This window comes from Hyperolius riggenbachi, chromosome 7, assembly GCF_040937935.1.
Source record: "Hyperolius riggenbachi isolate aHypRig1 chromosome 7, aHypRig1.pri, whole genome shotgun sequence".
In the NCBI taxonomy this organism is placed as follows: Eukaryota; Metazoa; Chordata; class Amphibia; order Anura; family Hyperoliidae; genus Hyperolius; species Hyperolius riggenbachi.
Window position 1 is genome coordinate 259,946,616 of NC_090652.1, and position 19,584 is coordinate 259,966,199.

At 44.6% G+C, this 19,584-nt stretch overlaps 1 protein-coding gene across 6 annotated transcripts in view; it reads right to left on the reverse strand.

Annotated features, from left to right (window-relative positions):
• Nucleotides 1–19,584, reverse strand: part of XIRP2 (xin actin binding repeat containing 2) — a 686,858-nt gene that overhangs the window by 37,679 nt on the left and 629,595 nt on the right. For all 6 annotated transcript variants that reach the window (XM_068245604.1, XM_068245598.1, XM_068245599.1 and 3 more), the window contains 3 exons: nt 5,114–5,206; nt 4,826–4,898; nt 2,172–2,290 (listed from right to left, as the gene is read on the reverse strand). In XM_068245604.1, the coding sequence (XP_068101705.1) occupies nt 2,172–2,290; nt 4,826–4,898; nt 5,114–5,206 (285 nt within the window). The remainder of the gene's footprint in view (nt 1–2,171; nt 2,291–4,825; nt 4,899–5,113; nt 5,207–19,584) is intronic.

Genomic DNA, 19,584 nt, shown 5'->3' on the forward strand with positions numbered 1-19,584 from the left:
ACAGGTCGTCAGACCCGCCCGCAGGACGGTCTTTCTGACGACAGTTCCATGTGAGTACAGGCTGTCGTCAGACTGATAAGTCTTATCAGTCTGACGACAGCCTGTACTCATGTGGAACTGTCGTCAGAATGGACGACCCGTAGTTTGAAAAAAGTCTGGTGTGTGTACGCACCTTTAGAGTTTACCACCTGCTAGCAACAAACAGTTTGACATGATGTGTGTAATATTAAAATATGATTTTTTAAATTAAAAAGAAATGTATTAAAATTACTGGACATAACAAATAGAGGTGTTTAATTGGGGGGAACAAACTTTGTAAATGCTTTATGAGGACTATTTTGTTTAATGTTCTTTATAGCTATTGTGATGTATTTTCTAGTTGTGTGTTTGATGGAATAAGTTGGGAAAAGTTTCAGAGAAAAGTATTGATTGAAAGAATTATAGATTGTTAAAGGAGGAAAGTTAAGTAAAAAATACAAAGATAAGATAACGAATACTACACTTTTGAAATAAAAACACAATTTTAAAGGAGTTATCAAGAAAAATGTGCTGCCCCATGATAAACTTACCGGGGGCTTCCTCTCGCCCCTAGCAGCTGGCATGTCCCTCAAAGCATCACCACTTTTAAGCCACCGGCCCGGGGTTCCCACCGATGCTGAGGCCGACCTCGAGTTCATCCTCTACTGCGCCTGCGCCACTGTCGATCAAGTTCACGTTTTCCGCAGTGTACTGTGCAGGTGCAGAACTACTGCGGCTGCGCAGTACACTGTGTAAAACTTAGACTTGATTGACAGCGGCACTCGCAGTAGAAGGTTGACCTCTGCACCGGCGGGGACCCCAGGCCGGCGGCTGCAAGCGGAGATGCTACGAGGGACATGTCGACTGCAAGGGGCTGGAGAAACGGGTAAGTATATCATGGGGCAACACATTTTGTTTGATAACTCCTTTAAAGGGAACTTTAACTGAGCGGGATATGGATGTTTCCTTTTAAACAATACCAGTTGCTTGTCAGTCCTGCTGATCTCTTTGCTGCAGTAGTATCTGAATCTCACACCTGAATGCAGCTAATACAGTCTGACTTCAGTCAGAGCACCTGATCTGCATGCTTGTTGAGGGGCTGTGGCTAAAAGTATTAGATACACAAGAGTCAGGCAACTGGTATAATTTTAAAAGGAAAAATCCATAGACTTCTCAGTTTAGGTTTCCTTTAAGGACATGGTTGGAAGTAATTTCATATTTTTATGCATTAAAAAAGTTGTATTTCTGGCAGTGAAAACAAGTAAAATGCCTGCTGCAGTGGTTCACCGATACTGAGCTCCCCATCAATGATGCCCAGCCTGGTGCCTTCTTACTCTCTCTATCACTGACAGTAAAAAATCGTGCCCCGGTCACTGGCACGACTAGCAGAGTGTCAGGTGGGCAAGTCAATAGAGATGGTCATTCTAGGAGAACTTATGGACAAGCATGTAATCAGTTCAGTCAGGTGATTGATATGCAAGTCTCTGATTTGCTAGTTGTGATCATGTGCTAAAGCAGGAAGTGATCACAACAAATCAGGGCTTTGCAAATCTATCAGCTGATGAAACACATTACACACTTCTTCATGAGTTTTCCAAGACATGACCATCATAACAGGTCAGATGGTAGAATTGCCCTTCTTCACTTATTGTGCGCTGCTGAGCCCTGGTAAGTCCTAGTGTTTTTGGCTTTGTGGTTAAGAAGTTCAGGCAAGTCCTCTCCCACCCATGCAACCTCCCCCACCCCCCTCATCATTCTTGGCTCATCCTCATGTCAAAGACCAGCCTTTGCACTCGTGCTAAGGCAAGACAGTTGAAGAAGGGGGAAAGGTTTAGTATTTGAGTCTATAGTCACATATTCATCTCTCTGTGGGGAATCAACCTAGACTAGACAGCACAGCTCCATTAAATATTAGAGCCATTAATACAGAGGTTGGAAAGCTGCATTGTAGCCTTACTACAATGAAGCACTCAGAAACAGTAAACCACTGCTACAGGCACTTTAGATTTTTGTATAATGTAAAACTTTTAAAATTACCAGTATACACATAAAATATAAAAGTGTTTCCCTTCTATTTGCCGTTGTAAAACATACCCCTGTACTAATGTTTTAATGCTATCTTTGAATATATTGTATAAAGAGCACAACTTTACCTTGGTATACCTCCCTTGAGAAGTTACATTTCCAGCCAGGTTGGAGCTTTTTTCCTTCATGGATTTCTCATACTGCTCCTTGAGAACTTGTGCAGAAACCTTTGGATGTTCTTGAAGACCTGATTTATGGAAGTAAATCTAAAGTCATCCAGAGCAGTATTTCTCAACATTACTATAGCATTCACAAATGACGGTGTCATCTCAGGTACCTCTTGACACTAAAGGTGGCAACACATGTCACAATTTGTTTAATTTGATTCGATTGTACCAATCCAATCCAATCTTTTCAGATGATCGGACGCTATGAAGAAATTTTGTTTTAACACACGTGTGTTCCAGATTGCCGCAGTTTTGGGAAATTAAATGATGAAACAGTTGGTTGGATAGAAAACTGTCCTGCATGGAAACCTTTCATTCAATAATCAACTTTTGATCATTTTGCTTTTTCATGAAACATTTTTCGCTGTGACATATATCACCATTTTCCATCTCTGTACACCTATCAATATCTCATGTGATCATTACTGTATTTACTGTTTAGCATTACAATTGCCACTGAACACCACATTACTACTTACTTACTTATTTACCACACTTTATTTAGCTACAATGATTTCTGTTATTAATTACATAAATAAACCAAGTACAATACCGTTACTAGAGATGTCGGCGAATGGTTCCCGAACCGTTCGCTGGCAAACATCTCACCATGTACTACTTCCGTGTCGCTATGACCCAGAGTAGTACGCCTGTGCTGGCCCGGCGGTGCGCGTCCTAGATCGCGCTCCTGTTGCCGGGCACGTTCTGCGCATGTGCGTGAAGTAATGAGTGACGTCATGCTCATGCGCAAAGAGTGCCCGGCAACAGGCGCACGATCAAAGACGCGCACCGCTGGGCCAGCGCAGGCGTACTACTCCGGGTCATAGCAACCCGGAAGTAGTACAGTCCCCACAGAGATTCGCCCGCGAACGGTTCGGGCCATCTCTAACCTTTACCTATTTTTGATAGTTCTAAAAATAAAAAACCAACAAAGTTCTACATATATTAGTTTCACACTACATCACACTCTTTCCTTCTTTTCATTATATACATACTATATACACACATACACATTCTTTCATATTGTTGTTTATACAAACAAAATCGTTTGGTATGTACGGAATAGCTACTGGTATTTACAAGTTATTCTGGTTGAATAAAAAAAAAAATAACAAAAAGAAACCTTTCGATTTTTGGGTACAACTGATTGTTTTAATTGACTTGGACTAAAAGGAAACAGAAACATTGTAAGGTGTGTGGTCACTTTATATTTTTGTTAGAAGTACTCTGCTGCCCGGCAGGTGCTAGAGTGATTTTCAATAGATTTCAGGATGAGTGTGTTGGAACTTAGGCAGTAGATCCCTCTCTTGTCTGATTCAATCACAGAGGGATCTTTCTGATGGTCGATCTGGTGACTGATTGACAGGTGTATGGGCACCTTAATATTGCCTGAAAGGGTCTGCTCTGGTCAGGGCCGGATTTACCATAATGCACTGTAGGCACGTGCCTACCGATGATGAAAAGGGGGCTCACTCCCCTCCCGTAGTGCCTCCCTCCTTTCCTATGCAGAGTCCCTAGCAGAGCATAAATGAGATGTTACTCACCCACTTCTCAGCATTCCACTGATGAGATCTCCCTTCAGTCGGGGGCACCACTAGCTACTTATTGTTCAGGGTACATCTGGCTACCTAATGCTAAGGGACGCCTGTAGCTACCTATGATTGATAGGCAAGGAAAGTAATGGAGTAGTGACAGCTGGGATAGCCAGAACACTTGTGGTGTGATTCGGTGGGAGTTTGTAGGATCATGGAAGGCGAAGTCTAGGGTGCCAGGACATCTGTGCCTATAGGCTCCTGTGATGTAAATCCGGGCCTGCCTGTGTGTGGCTGACTTAAGTAATCACTCACTGGCTAGCTAGCTGAATACAAGTATCATATACAGTGTAAGGGCAATGTAAGGACTGAAAACCCTCTTGCTGATGTACAATATGGCCTGGAGATGATCCTCTCACTGCCACAGAGTCTAGCAAGGACGGAGCTCTGGAAATGGCCCCCACTTTATATACAGGAGGGGAGGACAGAGCCCCCCCTCCTATGATTGGTTGCTAGGGTCTGGCTGGGGGACTCTGATTGGCCCAGGAATGTCAATCCTGCCCATTTTCACGCAATCACGACCTAATCACGGATTTCCACCGCAATCACCGTATACTGTAACCAAATTCCGAATATTTGCAATCACGGAATTTCCGTGGCCGGTTTCCGTGATCAAGAATCAATCACGGATTTGGATTCGGCAGTTGATGAGTGAAAAAATGCTAGTGAATCATAATTATTCCGTGATCACGGAAATTATCCGAGCACCACTGCCCTTGACACCCACTAGGCCTTAAGCACTTGCCTAGGTTGCCTGGTGGATGATCCTGCTTTGGATTTGACATGAAATCATACTTGCTGCTGTTCCCTTTAGTCTTATATATTAGAACATTCCATTCTGTCATTATTCATTCAAATCTTTTTTCATCAGCAAACCCAGATAGGAAATTTACAAAACCTTAATTTTCTACCCGGGTGCATTTAGCTAGGCTGTACCACACTTAGTGGAAGCAGTATTCTTACCTCCTTCATCAGCTTCTTGATTATAATTAGATGCTGAGCTTGTCTCGTGGGTGCTCTGCTCACGAAGCGACACCTAAGTAAAGCAAATGATGGCATTTAAAATATATCTTTACAGCCCTCTCCCCCCTCTCCCCATCCTCACAGCATCGGAAAATGAGCGGCCACACGGCCGTGTCTCCAGAGAGATCCGCCCAGATCAAAACTATTCTCACACAAATAACAGCATCGGGTGTGCAGAGTCCTAAGTTATATAAATATACAACAGGCTAATACAAATTCACATGATACCTGTTCTGTATTGCAGGCTGAAAATTGGGATTCGTGTTGCTCGGTTGCTTGGCTGCTGCTTACAAACTTCACTTCATTGCTCTTTCTTGTTTCCTAAACAACAAAAAAAGCACATTCATGATTTGAGATTGTACTACAGACAACTAAACTGTCTGCTTTACAAGAGAGGTGTTTTCAGAGAGGCTCGTTAGCGTGAATGCTGCGTGCGCAGGCAAGACTGGAATGATGGCACACGGTAGCTGCGGTAAAAAGGGAGATGCATTGATTATCCTTACAGAGTAACTGTCAGGCTGCAAAAGCCAATTTAAACCTCTATTCTCCTGTGTTAAACAGTTTAGAAGGAAGCCAAAAAGGCAATACTGAAGTTAAAAATCTCTCTTACTTCGATGTGTACTGAACAGCAAGGCTGTTATTCCCAAGCTAGTAAGGAGGCTGGCAGGACGCATAACAAATACTGCAAAGCATTCTGGGGCTGCTTCTTCTCCCCAGTGCACTACCTTGGGTCCTCCTCTTCATTTCCCTATCACACCCTAAGGCTGCTTTCACAGTGAGAAGTTACAGGCTCATGTTACAGCAGCTTGTAACAGCAGTCTAAACTCACAGCACTGAAAAATCACAGGGCACATGTTCCGTCGAGTATACTGCATGAGTCCGCTATTGTTCCTAGCCACATGGCTAATTAATATTCACTGCACAGTAGTGTTGTCCATTAGGATCTTTTGTGTGAGTCGAATCATCAGGAAGCAGGGAGAATATGACATCACAATTGGCTTCATAGGAGACAGACAAACATGGAACCTGCCATGAGCTGTCAGGAACATCATTCTCTGCAAATACTATATAAAAAATCTGTGAAATCCAAACGTGGGCAGTGAAATGCATATGTAATGTAAGTACAGCCAATATTTAGCTACTGATATATGTGTTTTTTTTCTCTGAGACCCTATACCTAACAGCTCCTCTTTAAAGTGAGTGCGGTTTCCTGTTAATAAATGCTACAATCCCTCAGCAGTTCACATACTGGCACAGATGGAAAACTGATCAGCTTAAAAACTGATCCATGGAACAAATCAGTTTTAAAAGGCATCAGTTTTCCATTCCATCAGTGGGCGGTCAATGTGACGCATCCGTCAGTCCAGAAAAGTTGCAGTCTGTTCGGCAGAATGGACAAAACGGATCTTTTTGAAAAGGGCAATATGAACAGATCCTATTGATTAACATAGTATCCATTCACCTCCGTTAGGGTCCGTTCCATTCCGGTCTGCTAAATGGACCTTTGTTTGTCCAGTGTGAACTGGTACGAAGTCCGGAATAATGAGAATGGCAAAATCAGAAAAAAAATCGCAATACAAAATCAGCCAGCCAAGGCGAGCATAGCCACATCCTGTGACAGTCATTACATTCTGTGACAGACTTGCACATGGGGCCCTTGTGTGTGGCATTGTTGGCTAGGCCCCAGACTCACTCGGGCCCCATACTGCAATCCCACCTGTGATGCCCTAAAGGCGGCCCAACAATCAGCTTGTTGGAATTCACAAACAGGAAGGGACATCCTTTGCAGGAACGGCACTCCTGCAACATGCCCATTGCAACGTTAGGTGGGCTTTTTCCCAGCCTGCTTCAGCTCACTCCCAAGACCGAACACAGCTCAGCTTAGAAGCAGTGAGAGAGCAAAGATGCACTGCTGCTGACGTACTTCAAACTGACTCTTTTTTTTCAAAGGACAACTAAAGCGAGTGGTATATGGAGGCTTCCATATTTATTTCCTTTTAAACAATACTTGTTGCCTGACAGTCCTGCACTGCAGATCAATTTGGCTGCAGTTGTGTCTGAATAACACCAGAAACAAACAATCATGCGAAATCTGACAATAATGTCAGAAACACCTGATCTGCTGCATGCTTGTTCATGGTCTATGGCTAAAAGTATTAGATACAGAGGATCAGCAAGACAGCCATGCTTAAAAGGAAATAAATATGACAGCCTTCATAACTAACACAACCTAACCCCTACCATAGTTATATGTTTCTGTACGTAATGTGTAGTGTATGTATCATAGCTTAGTCAATTTAAGGGTAAGCCAATTAACTTATCTGTATGTTTTTGAGATGTGGGCAGGCCCAGATTTACATCACCGGAGGCTATAGGCACAGATGTCCTGGCGCCTTAGACTTCTTCCTCCATGAACCTACAGACCCTAACTGCACTGCAAGTGTGCTGGTTGGCCCAGGTCTCACTTCGCCCTTACTTCCCATTCCCATCAAAGGTTTCTACAGGTGCCCCTTAGTATTAGGTAGCCAGAAGTACCCACAGTATTAAGTAGCTAGAGATGCCCCAAGTATTAGGTAGCTAGAGGAACAACAATATTAAATAGTTAGAGGTGCCCCTGACTGAAGGGAAATCTTGTTAGTGGAATGCAGAGAGCAGAGTGAGTAACCTCTCATTTACGCTATCATCAGGACTCTGCATAGGGAAGGAGAGAGGGAGGCGCTCGGGGAGGGAGCCGCCTTTCCATCTTTAGGCACCTGTAGGCATATGCCTACAGTGCCTTATGGTAAATCCGGCCCTGGATGTAGGAGGGAAATCCACGCAGACACCGGGAGAACATACAAACTCCATGCAGATAGTACCCTGGTTGGAATGCCAACCAGGGACCCAGCAATGCAAGGTGAGAGTGCTAAGCAACACACCACCATGCTGCCCAGTAGACAGTCTGCATCATTAAGGACCCTTTTCCACTGCAAATTGCCATCATGATGATTGCAAGCATGCTGTGATGTCTTGCGATTCGCATCTACTCAATTGCCGCAATTTTAGATGTGTTGCAAAGTTGTGATCATGATTCTCTGACAAGGGGGAGGGGGCTTTTTGACACTTGGGTAAATCACAAGAAATGCACATGGTACTGCCATACTGGTACTGTTTGCCAGGCAATTTTCTTGCATTCCCATTTTATTTAAGGATACCCGAAGTGACATGTGACATGATGAGATAGACATGTGTATGTACAGTGCCAAGCACACTAATAACTATATGCTGTGTTCCTTTTTTTCTTTCTCTGCCTGAAAGAGTTAAATATCAGGTATGTAAGTGGCTGACTCAGTACGGACTCAGACAGGAAGTGACTACAGTGTGACCCTCACTGATATGAAATTCCAACTATAAAACACTTTCCTAGCAGAAAATGGCTTCTGAGAGCAAGAAAGAGGTAAAAAGGGGAATTTCTTATCAGTGAGGGTCACACTGTAGTCACTTTCCGTCTGAACACAGCATAGTTATTTGTGTGCTAGGCACTGTACATACACATGTCTATCTCACCATGTCACATGTCACTTCGGGTATCCTTTAAAGCAAACACGGGAAATAAATCAGATTTTAGGATCGAAGCGCGACCAGTGCCAAACGGCCTTATTCAGGAAATCAAGTGCTTCACGAGCTGTGACCAGAGCATGGTCAGCAGTGAGGAACAGAAAATCTTGGGATGCTATTTTGATCAGACACCTGTTCAGGCTTTTGATTAACCATAGTAACATGAGCTTCTAGTGTAAGCAGGTGGTTTATGATACAGCAGCAATCATTAAGGTATATTCACTAAACTGCAGTAACGAGAGCTGTGAGCGTAAAGTCTTACACACTATGAGTAGAGCGTAACACAATATAGTAATGCCACATACACATGTTCATATGGTTTAACAAAAACTGATCATATCCTGCTTATCGCTTATGTAATTCATGCGTAAGAGGTGCAAACACACCTAATTAAGACATGAGTTAAAGAGAAACCGTGGCCAAGAATTGAACTTCATCCCAATCAGTAGCTGATACCCCCTTTTACATGAGAAATATGTTGCTTTTCACAAACGGATCATCAGGGTCCACTGTATGGTTGATATTGTGGCGAAACCCCTCCCACAGGAAACTGTGAGGGCCATGGTCCTGGCAGTTTCCTGTCTGTGAACCTCATTGCAATGTGGGAAATAACTGTTTACCGCTGTTTTTAACTGCCAAAAAAGCAAGCAGCAGCTACTTCCAGTGACACCACCTGCCAGCAGTAAAAATGTCACCATGTGATAAATGTCAGAATGTAAATCAGGGAGAAGAAAGATTTTACAATGGGCAAACACTGACTAAATCATTTATACCTAATTATTGTAAAAATGAAGCACTCTTTACATTATTTTCACTGGAGTTCCTCTTTCACTATTCATGCATTACTTAGATGAGTAATGTTCTACAGCATAATAATAACCAACAGTAATGAATTGCATGCGGTAATGCTAAACACATGATCTAATACCACGTGCAGCAGATTTACCACTTACAGTATGGGTTGCACTTTACTACACTTTAGTGCAGGGATGTGAAACTCCATTACGTATGGGGCCAAAATCTAGAAACATAATCCAAGTCCCCAGCCAATTTGTTTACTAAGATTAACCCTTTTTGGTATAACTATAGTGACCATGGTAGGCCTGGATCCCCACTCCACTCCCTTCTGCAGGGGAGTAGTGTAATATTTGCCTGCTCCAGTGCGGCTTTGGGTCTCCTCTGATCTTCCTGACAGACGCATGCTCTGTGCTGCATATCTTTGGCTCTTAACGTATGTCACGTGATTGGAAGCTGGTGGTCTGGAAGTATAGAGCTTGAAGCTGCCAGGAAGAACGGAAGAGACAAGACTCAGAACTGGAGCAGATTAATATTACACTACTTCACTGCAATACTATGTGGAGAGAAGGTGTCAGGGAAGGGGTGTAGGGTGGGAAAGATGTGTAGGTGTGTTGGTGTGTTTTACCAGCCATGTGGGGGGTGGGGTTAGTAATTCGGATCCAAGGAGGGGGCCCAATGCTATTGTCACGGAGGGGATCCCAAAGGTTGTTGCTGCGCTCAGGTTAAAACTGACAATGTTTCAACTGGAAACTCTGTCATCTTCTGAATGGAATGGCAGTGTACTGATGATCTTTTACTGCTTATAGTGGCAAGGAGGGTCAGATTCAACCCGCATGCCTTGTGTTTGACACTAGGGATGGCCCTGCCTAGGAGAACTCATGGAGAAGCATGTGATCAGATTGATCAGCTGATAGATTTTTAAGGTTCTAATTTGATGTGATGACTTCCTGGTTTAGCACATGATCATGGCCAGCAAATCAGAGCCTTACAAATCTATCAGCTGATCAAACTGATCACATGCTTCTCCGTGAGTTCTGCTAGGCAGGGCCATCCCTATTTGACAACTGTGCCTTAGTGAATAAACCCATTGGGCCTGATGCTATTCCAGGTGATAAGTAGCTTGCAGATGCGAGCTACTTATCACCTTGCCATCGCACGAGGATTACCGGCAAATCCTATTGCCAGTTTCACTCATGTGATGGCCGATCGTTAGGGAGCATTACTCAGGCGAAAGCCTGAGCGACGCTCCCTATTACCGGACAATGGGGAGCGAGGTTTACACTGTGGTGCTGTCCATCAGCACCATGGCCTCGCTCCCCACACATGCGCACAACCCACCGAACATCCGCCGCCATCTTCCGCCGCTGCATCTGGGGGTCTCCTTTAATAAGGAGACCCCCAGAGCTCCCCGCCGGCACAATGCTACAAAGTTAATTGCTTAAATTCCTTACCGCCGCTTTACACCTGTCGGCCGCCGCATCTCGCCGCAAGTCCCCGCTGTGTAATTACAGTGTATGAGTTACTGTAATTACACTCCCTAATAACAGAGTCCCGGCAAAGCATCTTTGAATCAGCTGCCGGGGCTCCCCATTGGTTCACAGGCTGAGCCATTTTCATTGGTCCAGGGATAACAGTTGTGCCTGGATGAGTAAATCTGTGAATGCATTTGTTTGAACATTTGCATGTGAGTGTGCGAAGGGTTAATTGATTTTTGCTGTTTCTAGCCACACCCCCTTCAGCACCTCCCTTTCCCTACAAATTTATTTAATGTCCTAACTAGAGGCGATGTGCCTGGATATATGTATGTTTATTCTTATCATTGACCCCTGTGGCTAGGGTCTAATTCGGTGCACTCCCCCCTTCCCCTGTATGTTTGTCAGCATGCAGACAGCTTGTGCTGGTGTATGCGCATGGTGCACATGGACACATAAAGTTAGCTCCCTTGTGCGATTGGTAAGATGCACTGTCTTTCCCAGGAGAGGAAGTTAGGATGTGTGCTCCTAATCCATTGATAGGTTTGATGCAATGAATGTGTTTGCATGTCTGCACTATGCATGTTACAGGGCCAGAGTTAGGACACCTATGTTTACCTGGGTACTTCTACGCAGTATAGGTGACTAAGCATAAGAATGCATTCTTCTGTGAACTAAAACCCTGGCTTTTAATTTAGCTGTAGGGATAACAGTTGTGCCTGGATGAGTAAATCTGTGAATGCATTTGTTTGAACATTTGCATGTGAGTGTGCGAAGGGTTAATTGATTTTTGCTGTTTCTAGCCACACCCCCTTCAGCACCTCCCTTTCCCTACAAATTTATTTAATGTCCTAACTAGAGGCGATGTGCCTGGATATATGTATGTTTATCCTTATTAAAGGAGACCATCAGCAGTGCCAGATTTTGTATTAAGTATATTTGTAAACAATATCAGAGACCTTAGAAGTCAGGGAGAGCAGCCCCTGCTATAAGGGCCAAAGCTTCTTACCCACCTTCCCCCTCTGATAGAGTCCCCACCTACAGAGCAGGTGTTGTTGTGGCAACACGTGTTATGGGTTTGATTCACTAAACCGTGATGACCCAGTTATCACGTGTTAAGGCTTTGCATGTGCAAACGTGCATGCTAAGTAGTTTTCACGTGCAAAGTTTATGCCGTTCGCGCACAAATGGCTTTACGCTTTGCGCGCTAAGTCCGGTATGCCCTTGAAATCAATGACACTTTGCCCGCTCAGTAAATAGAGTTTAGTAATGAAATTATGAATGCTGCTTACATTAACATGTGCAGTACTGTAACGCGGTACGCACAAAGTCTTACGCGCATCGCAAAATTAAATATATACAGTAATAATTGAAGATATACATTCCGCTCGCATGATCTGCAGTGACTTTACGTGTTAAGTATCATTATCACGTGAAGTCACTTTGCTTGCGCACAAAACTTTACGCACGCAAGCCTTTGCGTGCATGTTAGCACGTGCAAAGCGGCTTTCACTGCCGTGCTAAGTGTTAGCACGGCTTTGTGAATCAAGCCCCATGAGTGAGGGCAGTCATGGCATTAGTTGCTGCAGCTGCATGCTGGGGGCCCATCAAGATTTTTATGGGTGGCCTCATGATTTGTAGTCTAGCCCCTGAACAATATCATCCCCAGGGACGTAACTAGAGAAAAGCAGCCCCCGCGTCTGCAGGGGGACCCCAACTACTACTTTACTCCCTCCGATATTGGGGAGGGGGGTTGCGGCTACACTCATTATGATGATCACACTTGTTGGGCCTTGCAAGATGGGTCCCCAGGCTGTGAGGGCCACCAAGGGAAAGGATATGAACATTGGGGGAGGCCTCATCAAAGGTTTGCAGCGGAACCCTCATGATTTGTAGTTACGCCACTGATCATCCCGCTAATAAATGACCCTCTATGTATTGTACATAGATAAACAGCTTTCAACCAGCTCTAGTAACAAGACAGATTGGACACACGAGTTCCCGAGAAGCTTTTAGTTTTGTCTTCCATTTTTTATGGACGTGAGAAGCTCCAAAGATCAGAATTATCAGAAGATGTGAAACCACCCGACTGACCGCAATGTACTTAGAACACTTTAAAGTGTTCTCCAGCTCAGAGTAATTAATTCCCACGGGTCACTTCAGCCCCACGAAGCAGCGCTGTACGTTCTAGGTGCGCTCCCATATATTACTGGCTCGCTTGCCTTAGACGCATTAAGTTGTTATGAAATGAGAGAGTAATTGGGATTGCTAGGTCTGAACTGCTGGTGAATTCACCGCTCCTTCCCTGCCTCTGGGAAGCATTAGTTTAAATGTAGTCATTTGTGAAAAGCATTTCAAGCTTTGTTTTGAATGACTAAATATGCCCGCTGAAGCCCAGCTTAGACAGAAATGTTCTCCAGTAAAGCTACTGTGTACAGGGAAAGCACAGCGTGATGCCTCCCTATTATGGAGCTGTTTAGAGGAATAACAGAGAATTCTGTATTCGCAGGCATACAGTTTTGTATATACATGCACAGCGTAGGTGAAATAGCATTAGTTTGAATATAGCAGGTCTTGATGGCAGCACATGCATGGCACACATAAAGAAGGGATTACCTGCTCTACCATTTTGGCATGGAGATCAGGGGCGTAACAATAGACCCTGCAAGGGATGCAGCCACAGGGGGGGGACCCAGAAGCCACAGGGGGCCCCATGGGGGGAGAAGTTTATTTTCCCTGTCCTGAGAGACTGACAACTAAGGACACAGAGAGAAAACACTTTCTGCACTCTGCACAATTGTTCTAATGACTGCATCTGCTCAGCCACTTACTGTATATGGAATCATTACAAAGTATTGCAGCTAAAGATTTGTAGACAGTCCCTATTCATTGTGCAGCAGGCTCTTGTGTACAGTGCCCAGCCCCCAACCTCTCTATCCCTCCCCAAGTGCTGTGTACTGTACTGATTCTGGAGGTGTCTGCAGAGCCAGTTCTGCTCCATCAGAGATGGAAAGAAGCTGAGGCTCTGCAGCTGAGGCTAGGAGCACACTCGTCTGTCCGTTTTCTGCATGTGTTTTCTGTACACCATGTGTGTGAGCGGGGAAAGGGGGCCCCATCCAAAGATTTGCAGGGGGGCCCAGTGATTTCTAGTTACGCCCCTGCATGGAGTCCTCTGGCATGAAGCAGGTAGCTTTGGTGCACGGTATCCTGGCACTGCCACAGAATCAATGCATATTAGCAGCTTACCAGCCACAGTTATGTAATTTGGGAACAGGCTATAGAATGCTGGCTATCGGTACCTGCTATTGACAACAGTATAACCAAGCGTCAGGTATTGGCAACAGATGCGTATATTTGAAAAGGGTGACTGGAAAAAAGGGCTCCTGGTTTAGCCCATAAAAAACCAAATTCGGCTACAAAAAGGGCGCCTGGTGTAGCCTAAGCCCATATGCCAACTTCAATTACAAAGGGCACATGCTGTAGCCCGTATATGCCAACTTTGGCTACAAAGGGCGCCTGGTGTAGCCCATATATGCCAAATTCGGCTACAAAGGGCACCGGGTGTAGCCGAAAAAGGTAGTTTTAGTTTATCAAAAGGATGCTGTTATAGGCAAAATTTGTTGGGCTATAAAAGGGCTCTAGATATAGCTAAGAGAAGTGATTATTATGACCTAACTGCTCCCTACTCTCACACAGAACCTTCCCCTGATGGTGCCTAACCCTAACCCCCCAGGTAGTGCCTAACCCCAAGACTCCCCTAGTGGTGCCTAACCCTAAGACTTCCCTGATGGTGCCTAACCCTAACACTCCCCTGGCGGTGCCTAACCCTAAGACCCCCCAGGTGGTGCCTAACCTTAAGACCCCCCAGGTGGTGCCTAACCCTAAGACTCCCCTGGTGGTGCCTAACCCTAAGACTTCCCAGGTGGTGCCTAACCCTAAGACCCCCCAGGTGGTGCCTAACCCTAAGACTCCCCTGGTGGTGCCTAACCCTAAGACTTCCCAGGTGGTGCCTAACCCTAAGACTCCCCTGGTGGTGCCTAACCCTAACACTCCCCTGGTGGTGCCTAACCCTAAGACCCCCCAGGTGGTGCCTAACTCTAAGACCCCCCAGGTGGTGCCTAACCTTAAGACCCCCCAGGTGGTGCCTAACCCTAAGACTCCCCTGGTGGTGCCTAACCCTAAGACTTCCCAGGTGGTGCCTAACCCTAAGACCCCCCAGGTGGTGCCTAACTCTAAGACCCCCCAGGTGGTGCCTACCCCTAAGGCTCCCCCCCCCCCCTGCTTGTGATGCCTAATCCTAACCTCCCCTGCACCCTCTAATCAAAAATCTCGGCTATAAAAGGGAACCCTTTTGTAGCAGTATTAAAAACCTTGTAGCTGAATAAAAAATATGGGCTACAAAAGGGCGCCCGCTTGTAGCCTATATCAAAACTTGGGTGCCCTTTTCACCACCTTGTAGCCCATATTTGCAGAAATAACCATTGATGTCTATGGAGGCGCCCTTTTCATACAGGCAGCTCAGGAGCCCTTTTCAATACTTTAAAATGGCATTGTCGGCCATAAAATCAAATTCCATTTACCCACTGCTCTGTGTTTATTATGTAGTCTACATCCTGACCCTGCAAGCATTACAATATAATCATAAATGTGTCTGTTGTAATGAATCTGATCTCAGTCAGCCTGGTTCTATTCTGGTACATTGCCAGGGAGAGGGAAGCTTGTTATTTCCAGTCCACATTCCTGCTCTTCACTGATTGGCTAAGGGCAATTCAATCTGACACAAGGCTTAGAAGGGAAATACAACTAACCCCTCTGCAGAAACTGCTGAAAAACTATTAATGCTGTCCTCACTGTGCAGTTTTAGTACAGAGCTCAGTGGGAAGAAGGGCTGGCAGTGTATACGTAGGGGCAGCATGATAACAAAACAACTGAACTTGCAGTCTTCACCAGTGGGAATAGGAGGCACGGATCTACGCAGCTCTGATCATGTGCGTAGCCTGGGAGTTCTAATTGATGGGGATTTAAACTTCAGAACTCAAATCTCTGCTGTGGTGAAATCTTCCTATTTTCACCTGAAGAACATTGCAAAAATCAAGCACCTCATACCCCCAGAAGATCTGCCAACCTTAGTCCATGCCTTCATCACATCCCGACTGGACTACTGTAATGCTCTCTACACTGGCCTTCCAAAAAAGGTCTTGTACCACCTACAGCTGATACAGAATACTGCTGCCAGACTGCTAACCAACCAACCCCGTCACTGCCACATAACGCCAGTCCTGCACTCCCTTCACTGGCTACCTATAGAATGGAGGGTCCTATTCAAGATCGGCCTACTGACATTTAAATCCCTGAATAATCTAGACCCTGGATACATGAAAGATATGTTGCAGCTGCGTAGCAATCCCTGCATTCTTAGATCCACAGGTTCTAATAATCTAGTCATACCCAGAGTCCATTTGGAAACTTTTGGTCCCAGAGCCTTCTGTCATGCTGCCCCTACGTTTTGGAACTCCTTACCTCAACAGATCAGGACAGCTCCATCCCTGGACGTGTTTAAATCCAGACTGAAAACCCACCTGTTCAGTTTGGCATTTGCAGAAATATAACTTTTGTTGTGTAAATACTTCATCCTACTACCAATTACTGAATCTGAGAGAGCCTAAGCGCTTTGAGTATATGGGAGAAAAGCGCTATAGAAATGTAATTGTATTGTATTGTATACCTCATTTTAGGTCGGAGAAAAAATGAGTAAGGGATTGGCTTCAGTTAGGCCCCGTTCACACTTGCGGTTCTCTGCCAAACGGACCGGATGACCTGACCGGATCCGGACCGGATCCGGATCGGAACCGTACGGTTCTGATCCGGATCCGGTCAGTTTGCATCAGGTGTTCATCAGGATGCGATCCGGATCCGTTTGGCAAAAGATAGTAGAAATAGAATAAAAATGTTGGGGTCTGGGAGGTCAGCAGAAGGTGGACCTGTGGAATCAGGCCCTCCGCTGTTTAGCACTCACCTCCACCTCCAACATACTGCCAACATCTCCAGCACGTTTAAAGTCACTGCTGCTCCACTCCAAAATACTTGCCCATGTGTCCCCATCCAAAATCGCCGCTACAATACGCATAGGAAGTGGGGTAGAACATCCGGATTTTATAGCCAGTGTGTTGTGCGCTCTCCGGTTCTCATTGGTTTGTATTGGCCGGATGGTGCAGTCCGGCTCCGCTCCGGATACGTCTGCCGGAGGAGCCGGACCAAAAAATAGCGCATGTTGGGTCTTATGCCGGAGTCCGGATCCAGTCCGGATCCAGTACGGACGAAACGGACGCATGTGAATGGACGCATAGACTTTCATTGCTATGCCGTGCGTCCGTTCCGTCCGTTCCGCATGCGGTCCGGCTCCAGCACGGCGATTCCGGACGGCGACCGCTAATGTGAACCGGGCCTTAGAGGTAGTAAAGATGGAAAATGATTGGAACCGGTTTCTATTTATTTACTATAGAAAATTCACGGAAATCAAAACATGGACAGTACAATACAAATGTTATGTAAGTATAACAAGTATTTTGTCTAATTCTTTAAGGTTTTTTTCCACTGGGACAATATGGCTCTCCCTGCAGTTTTAAAATGTTCAAGAATCATTAATATCAGCTACTTTAATTCAGATTAAGTTTATATTTAGAGTTTACCACTGTATACCCCACTCTGGCACAGATTTTTCCTGGCTGAGATGACAGGTATCCTAGGTATGCTGATGCGGTTGGTGATTTTCTGTATATGTTATAGTCCTGTCTTAGGCCTCGTTCACATCATATGCGCTTCCGTGCGGATATGGAAGCGCGTATGATGTGCTGAAACGCAGGAACGGCAGAAGGGCATAGACTGGCCTTCTACCGTTCACATCTACTGTGCTGCGCAGCAGTACGATACGCTGGGAAGCGTTTGTGTACTGCTGCCTGCATTTTGCCCGCACCGCAGAGCTGATCCCATCACTGTCAAATGGATGGGATCAGCAGCGCAGCGGGCAGCGGTGCAGATGGCGTACGATCGGATGCGCTGCGTTCCGATCGCACAGCCATGTGCGTTGGCTAGATGTGAACAAGCCCTTAGGATGGTCAATGTTTGAAGCGAAAGGTGGGTAGGTCTTGGGCAAAGTTTTTGACAGACCAATTTCTGTATCTCCTAAAGCCTGTTTATTGGGGGTAGCTCATGAGATACTTTCTGGTGCCCGGCAGGTTTCCCTCTGGAGTGTCTTATACTTTTACACTAGGAAAACATTAATTTTAACTGTGGAAGGTTGATTATTGGCTGAAGTTGGTTGGGGACTCCCTCCATCTGTATAAGCTTGCCTACTAGAACAGGAACTGTCCCAAAAAGTTTAAAAGGTTATGAAGCCCCTAGACTGCATATATTGCCTTTGAAACTTTGCCCTCTGATGGTGTACGTAGTCTAAAGCCTGGTACACACCTTCAATTTTTATTGGCCAATTTTACCACCTACATGCAGGAGACAGCTTACCTACATAATCTGTTCATAGTATTTAGAATTTGTTGGTCCTCGTACTACATAGAGGCCAATCAAAAGATCATGTGTGTGCCAGGTTTAACCTGTTTGTTGATTGCTGCTTTTTAGAAGTAGCACAGGACACAGGGTGGGTGGTGAGGTTGGGATAAGGAGCTGGTCAATGACACTGTTGTGAAAAAGATTTGTATGCTTTTTTCAATTCAATTAAACAGAATCTGTTAAAAAAAAAAAGAAGGCTCTATGGCCCTCAGCTGTTAACAGACGAGTGCTGGTGCCCAAACTACATTCTGTTGCTGCAACCCAGTCCACACTGGAGTCGATACCCATAGCTCCCAACTGTCCCTCTTTTGGAGGGACAGTCCCTCTTTGGGAGCCCTGTCCCTCTTTCCTCCTCATTTGTCCCTCTTTCAGGACTTTGTCCCTTTTTATATGTAAATATATATTTATTTACTAAAAAAGGTTTTTTATTGACTCTAACCTTTATTCCCATCCTTTAAATTGATGTATTACTAATTTTAAAATGTTAGTATGAAGGAAAATGAACCACGATAGAAAGGACCACTGTGGTTTGAATTATAAAACAACATATTTTTCTTATGAAATCTTTATGGTATGCATGCCTAGGGGTGTGATGGGGGAGTGAATAAGGGTGTGGCAGGGGCGTGGCTTATGTGTCCCTCTTTCTCATCCCAAAAAATTGGGAGGTATAGCCTGGACACAAATTATAGTCCTCACTGATGCTCACTTTTACTTTGGCTATCAACTGTGCTTGGATTCTATACTGGGAATGAGGACTGCAGAAAGTTAGTGTTAGAGATTATGATTTGGTAATATTTAAGAAGAGTGTAAGGGGTAGGGTAGGGGAAGCTTTGGTTTATCTTTTGGAGTTAGGAGATTGGGTGTCAAGGAATGGTCAAAATTGGGGGGAAGTTAGGTTTAGCCCTTTAGTTAGTATTTTACACTGTGTTTTACCAAAACTACCTGTATTTCATTTTGAACGTAAATGTAATCAAGGATCGTAATTTTGCAATTTCATGTAATTTTCGCGTCATTTCATGCCAACTTTAGCGGTTAATAGCAAAGCCTAAATGCTATCATTACCAAAATTGCTAGGTATGTTAAAGTGAATAGCAGAAAGAAGTAAAAAAAATTTTTTCAAAAAGAGCTTGTTTTTTTTTTTCAAATGTTTTTTTTTCTTTACTGTAATTTTAAATTACAGTTTAAAACATTTTTTTTTTAAATGTTTATTTTTTTTAACTTGTTTCTGCTATTAACATACCTAGCAATTTTGGTGATGATAGCATGTTT